This window comes from Leopardus geoffroyi, chromosome D1, assembly GCF_018350155.1.
Source record: "Leopardus geoffroyi isolate Oge1 chromosome D1, O.geoffroyi_Oge1_pat1.0, whole genome shotgun sequence".
Taxonomy (NCBI): Eukaryota; Metazoa; Chordata; class Mammalia; order Carnivora; family Felidae; genus Leopardus; species Leopardus geoffroyi.
This window is the reverse complement of record NC_059329.1, coordinates 100,889,511-100,895,896: the sequence shown is the minus strand read 5'-3', so window position 1 is coordinate 100,895,896 and position 6,386 is coordinate 100,889,511. Positions and strand designations below refer to the sequence as shown.

General features: G+C 38.5%; 1 protein-coding gene across 1 annotated transcript; it reads left to right on the top strand.

Annotated features, from left to right (window-relative positions):
* Nucleotides 1-3,164: 3,164 nt before the first annotated feature.
* LOC123602638 (olfactory receptor 4S2) lies at nucleotides 3,165-4,115 on the top strand. Its single transcript, XM_045487098.1, has one exon. It carries the CDS (start codon nucleotides 3,180-3,182, stop codon nucleotides 4,113-4,115), a length of 936 nt encoding a protein of 311 aa, XP_045343054.1. The 5' UTR covers nucleotides 3,165-3,179.
* The last annotated feature ends 2,271 nt before the right edge of the window (nucleotides 4,116-6,386 follow it).

The window sequence follows — 6,386 nt, the reverse complement described above, 5'->3', positions numbered from 1 at the left end:
GTTTTTAAACTTAGCAAATAAAGAAAAATTTAAAAAAATTTTAACACATTGACAAGATCATTGTTAGTTCTCTATCGCGGTTCTGAATATGGAGGGAGACTTTGGGAGAAAGGCTTTCCCCAAGGTCATTAACATTTTGCATCATTCTCTGAATGCACCAAATAAGAAGTAGAGAAAGGAGCATTTGTTGCCAAAGATACTGTGAAATTGCAGGTTTCAGCAGGTGAGAGACAGAACCAGGAATAAGGAAGAGCTGACTTTTACCAGCCCTTGAGTTTTGGAGGTCAGAGATTCTCTGATATTAATTATGCACAAAGCAATTCCTAAGGCATTACTCTCTCATGGATAGCCGCACCCAAATTATCTCAGAGGAGATACCAATATAAAACAAAATTTGAGCCCTGAACAATACTGGTGAGAATTTTTTCTTCTAAAACTTAAAATAAAAAGGGTTATTGAAAAGGGGAGTTAAATAAAATTGCTATATGTTGAATACCTGTAAGATAATTATGAGACACTGTTCTCAGAAATAAGGGGAGAATAAAATCGTTAAGACGATTATTAGGTAACAAAGTGCATCTACACATGATTATAAATTACATAGATTTATAATCATGTATAAATTACGGTAGCATGATTGTGAACAAGAAAATAACAATAATTTCAAAAGAAATGGAGGCATTGTCATGTTTGAAATGCTCAGAAACAAAAAGAAGAACTTATTGGAGATGAGTCTTGATTCAAAGAGAAATGAATTCCTTTAGGACCATATATATAGACTGAATAAAAGAAGGATAATACCCAGGCTGTGTTTAAATGCCGGTTTCTTCTAAATGAAAACCAAGCGACATAATTCAGTTATCAAAAACTATTATCAAGCCCTCTTGAAGGGCTCTCTCCAGGAGAAAATAGCTGTTTTGTTTTGTTTTGTTTTGTTTTGTTTGTTTTTGTTTTGTAATTCAGAAAGAAAAACGAAGGAGAAGGAACATGTAAAATCAGGGAGGGTAATCTTGAGTCTGAGTCTGAATTATTATCGCCATTTCAATTTTTTACCATTGTTATGATCATCATTATTTTGTGCTGAATAAGAGAAGACACACCTGTAATGACTATTCTGTTAGCTCTAATACACAGACTTGAGGAAGCACAGCCTCGTAGTTTCCCAAAAGCTGGAAGTGAGGGGCACCACACCATGTTACTGCAGAAAGACAGTGGAGAGCACAGACTTAAGTAGAAGCCGAAAGCGCTGCATGTGACAGATCTTGAGGGGATATGGCCTCAGATGGACAAAATTCCTCATGATGAGCTAAGACACTGTGAAATCCCACCCTAACCTACAACTAAAGGAATCATTTCCGTCTGTGGCTCAGTTTGGGGAAGAACTTGTACGTTTAAATCAAAACTATTGCACGTACCCCTTTCCATACATCCATTCAGGTGACCTCACTAGAGCACTGGAGGTCCCAGCACTGAAGATGCAACTTATATCGTCCTCTTCCTAAATCGATTTAAAGCATTTCCAGTGATGACCTCTTTGAAATATGTAAAGTGTCCTCAGTGGGAGAACTGATGCATAACCAGCATGAAACCTGAAAGATTAAAAGGATGCATGAAGGAATTAGTGAGATTAAGGGCGGAATCCTTCTTTTCTTTTCTATCTGTTTACTGTTTTTTAGTCGACAGATAAATGTTTAAAATAACTAGGGCAGGGGCACCTGGGTGGCTCAGTCAGTTGGTTAAACAGCAGACTCTTGATTTTGGCTCAGGTTCTGATCTCACGGTTAGTGGGTTAGAGCCCCCAACTAGCTCTGTGCTGGGGCCTGCTTGGGATTCTCTGTCTCTCTCTCTTTCTCTGCCTCCCCCCACCTCTCTCTCTCTCTCTCTCTCTCTCTCTCTCTGTCAAAAATGAATCAGTCAATCAATCAACCAATCAATCAATCTACTAAGGCAAAGTAATCCCCAGGGAATCCTCAAACACTGAATCTAAAGATGAGAATTTACCCCTAGATTTCACTTCCCCTCCTTTCAAATCCAACGGGTTTTGATGTGTCTGTAAAAGTTCCTTTTAAAAAATTGTTTTAATGTTTTTTCATTTTTGAGAGACAGAGAGCACGAGAGGAGTGGAGCAGAGAGAGAGGGAGACTCAGAAAGCAGGCTCCAGGCTCTGAGCTGTCAGCACAGACCCCGATGCGGGGCTCTAGCCCACTGACTGTGAGATCATGACCTGAGCTGAAGTCAGACGCTTAACTGACTGAGCCACCCAGATGACCCTCTAGCAGTTTCTTTTATTGCTTTATCTTCTTTTTCATTTTATTTTATTTTATTTTATTTTATTTTATTTTATTTTATTGCTTTTATCAGGGTTTCATGGCTATTCTAGCTGACAGAAATGAATTGATTTCATAGTAGAAATAACTGTTCATATGATAGCATATAACGAAATTGAAACTTTCTTATTTCACAAACGGGATAACAGAAGCCCCTGAAACTAAATAATTTATCTAGAGTTACAGCACAACTGTCTCAGAATGAAATAATGAGAATTTTAGTCCTCTTTTTAACTACACCCATCACCACCTCTTGGCTATAAGAGCTTGATGTCAAATAGGGGACCATAAATTCATGGACATAAAATTCAGAGTTTCCTAAGAAGATGCTGCAGAGGTCACCCACCCCCAACTACTTGAACACTCATGGTGATATTCAGAAGGGAAAATATGGTACATGCTTTCATTTCTGTGACAAAAATAAGGCAAACTTTTCCAGATACGTAAATTTTACCATATCCCCCAACACCGAATTGCTAATTAAGTTGAGTGCCTTATACAGGATTAGAATTAGTAAATTTCTAGAAACAAGCAGATTTTTAAAAGCTTTTAAAAGGGTGAGATTCTTGGTTAGATGTATGGCTTACAGAATTTGCTTTATCTCTCTGGACTTTGTTTCCTCATCTGAGGTGAAAGAATGGGCTATCAGACGGACGCAAGACGATCAAAACATGTACATCTCAATTTCTTGAGTATGCATGCAAAGCAGCAGCAAGTACCCATTTTTCCATTTTCAACTACTGTGATTCTCCATTTATTCAGAGTCAGAAATAAATGTCTTTTTTGCTTGTTATGTTTCTCTTTCAGGTAATTTCGCTGTCTCTTGGGAACTTGGCATGCTAGACTAATTCCATGGAAAAAATAAACAATGTAACTGAATTCATTTTCTGGGGTCTTTCTCAGAACCTAGAAGTTGAAGAGGTTTGTTTCGTGGTGTTTTCTTTCTTCTACACGGTCATTCTTCTGGGAAACCTCCTCATCATGCTGACCATTTACAGGGGCAAGCTTTTCAAGTCTCCTATGTATTTCTTCCTCAGCTACTTGTCTTTTGTGGATATTTGTTACTCTTCGGTCACAGCTCCTAAGATGATTGTTGACCTATTGGCCAAGAGCAAAACTATCTCCTATGTGGGGTGCATGTTGCAACTCTTTGGGGTACATTTCTTTGGTTGCACTGAGATCTTCATCCTTACCGTAATGGCCTATGATCGTTATGTAGCTATCTGTAAACCCCTACACTATACGACCATCATGGGCTGTGACAGATGCAATAAAATGTTGCTGGGGACGTGGATAGGGGGGTTCTTACACTCCATTATCCAAGTGGCTCTGGTAGTCCCGTTACCCTTTTGTGGACCCAATGAGATCGATCACTACTTTTGTGATATCCACCCTGTGCTGAAACTTGCGTGCACAGACACATACATCGTTGGTGTTGTGGTGACAGCCAACAGTGGTACCATTGCTCTGGGGAGCTTTGTTATCTTGATCATTTCCTATACCATCATCCTGGTGTCCCTGAGAAAGCACTCAGCAGAAAGCAGGCGCAAAGCACTCTCCACCTGTGGCTCCCACATTGCTGTGGTCATCATCTTTTTTGGTCCCTGTACCTTCATGTATATGCGCCCTGATACTACCTTTTCAGAGGATAAGATGGTGGCTGTATTTTACACCATTATCACCCCCATGTTAAATCCCCTGATTTATACACTGAGAAACGCGGAAGTAAAGAATGCAATGAAAAGACTGTGGGGCAGGAAGGTTTTCCCAGAAGCTAATGGTAAGTAGTTGAAAGTGACAATTTAAGCTGGATGATCTTAAATTTTCTGATCTGTTCAGTGAAGACAGTAATAACAACAGCACAGGGTTTATTTGAGGAACACAAGAGAGAATAACACATTCTAGACAACTGAGGTATTATTTATTGTCATTATTAATCATTATTATATTTGTTCTAATGTTTCATAATTAGATAAATTTTCTGAAATATCGAGGACAGAGGAATTTTATTAAACTCACAAGTTCAGCATGATCTTGCTCAGCACCTTTATTTTCTCTTCCCCATTTTGGCCTTTCTTCCATTTTCTTTAAAGATTGAGAGCCCTCTGTGAAGCATTTAAGGCGGTTTTCTAGCATTTAGAACTGTGATTGAAAAATAGTGAGCACTCAATATGTATGTGTTGCATGCACAAAAGTATACTTGAAAAATAACAGAGATCTGAGCTACAGAGCTCTGATATAAGTCCTCCAAAATACAGTGGAAACTAGCCTAGTGAGGCCACAAAGAGAGGTGAGATGTGTGCAGCGTGTGAAAGGTAAAACACGCTTGAAAAATGAAAGACCTGTTCTCATCTTCCGCTTTTGGGAGAAAGCTTTCCCTTTCTCCTTTTCCTCTAGGACACATTTTCTTTACCCAAACAATCCGCAAATTAGGGAAAAAAATTACCTCCAAGATCCTCATTGTAATTCTAACACCCCATTAATATGCTTCTGCTAACTGACTTTGACTTGCCCATAGCCAGCAGTCTCCATTAATGTAAAGTGACTAAAAGAAAAACTAAAGAAACTCAATGAAAGCAAAGGCATCTGTGATGAGCAGGTGACCTGATTCCACCCACAGGGCAAATACAACGTTGAAATGCGTGGTTTGGAAACTGTAGTTCCTCCAATGTTTGAACAAAGCAGCTTTACTGAATTCAGTGAACCATTCATCACACATCCCTCCTTCACATCACACAAACGGAGCTTTATTTTCCTATAACAAATGTACACATCACTGATTATCCCTCTCATTGTTTTATTATTTTTGCATAAATCTGATTATTCAATTACTGCCCATAGCTGGGTAAGTGTTTATGGCTGTGGAGTGTATGTGTATGTGTGTGTATGTGTGTGTGTGTGTGTGTGTACATGTTATGTTGAGAACTGTACACAGTGCTTTAAAAAACTATCTCTGATGTTGATACATTCAAAGAAAAAAAAGATAAGAAAGATCAAAGGCGGCACCATAGTTAGAAGTTATAATTAAAACATCCTGGCCGTGGAACCACACAAATCCATGTTTATTTTCCCAGCTTGGAATCTCCATGCACTTCCATTTGCTCAGTTTTTAATGGTTAGGTCAGTGCTTCTCAAACTTGTCCAATCATGGGAATCATCTTGAGAGACTTTGAACAGATAACAGAATCTGTGCTGACAGTTTCTAATATGCGAGGCCATGATTAAAGGGTAGTCAAAAATCTGTATTTTTAACAAGCTCTTGCCATAATTTTTGTACAGTCAGTGGCATATCTTAGCACTTAGGTTTAGAAACACTGGAACTAGATGATATTTGCTGTTCTTAGAGCACAAGAGGTCTGTGAGCCAATAAAATCCACGAAATCCTATATTTGAATATATGCCCATGTCTATTCTACTAAGCAATACAAAGGGAGATAAACTTGAACTAAATTTAGGAATCAGTGGAATACATAAACATTATCCATTTGTAAATTTCCTCCACAATACTCTTCCCTTCGTGTCTTGGCACTAATAACATCTTGAATACCAAGGGATGTTAGTTCTATTGAAGGTCTGACATCCCTAACACAGTAAAAGCTGACAGATTTATTATTCTCAGGGGCCAAGAAGCAGGACATATGAAATAGTATTCGAGTTTTTACCAGTGACTTTATACATTTATATCTGTTCACAAAAGTTCCCCAGGGTCATTCCCAGTCAGAGGAGCTTGGAGAGGCTACTCTTGGTTCCTTGGAAAGAGATGACCAAGAATCATTGGAACCTAGACTCTCCCCACTTCCAATAGGGGTGAGTCTGGCTTATAAGATGACTTTATCTCGTGTGCCTAAAACCACAACATTGGCTGAAAAACACTGGAGTTTTATAGTTTTTGTAGTTTTACACCCTTGCTATTACAAATGCTGTTACTCAGATATGACTCCGAGTAAAGCCTTCGTTGATGAAAATAAATGGCAATGCTTCTCACTTTCCTGATGGATAACTTAGTTTATTTCATAGTGGAAAATAATAAAAATGTGTCTCCTTATGTCTTCTAACCAG

What these genes read in the sequence shown, in the direction of transcription:
- LOC123602638 (XM_045487098.1), top strand. Translation starts at nt 3,180, where the DNA reads ATGGAAAAAATAAACAATGTAACTGAATTCATTTTCTGGGGTCTTTCT.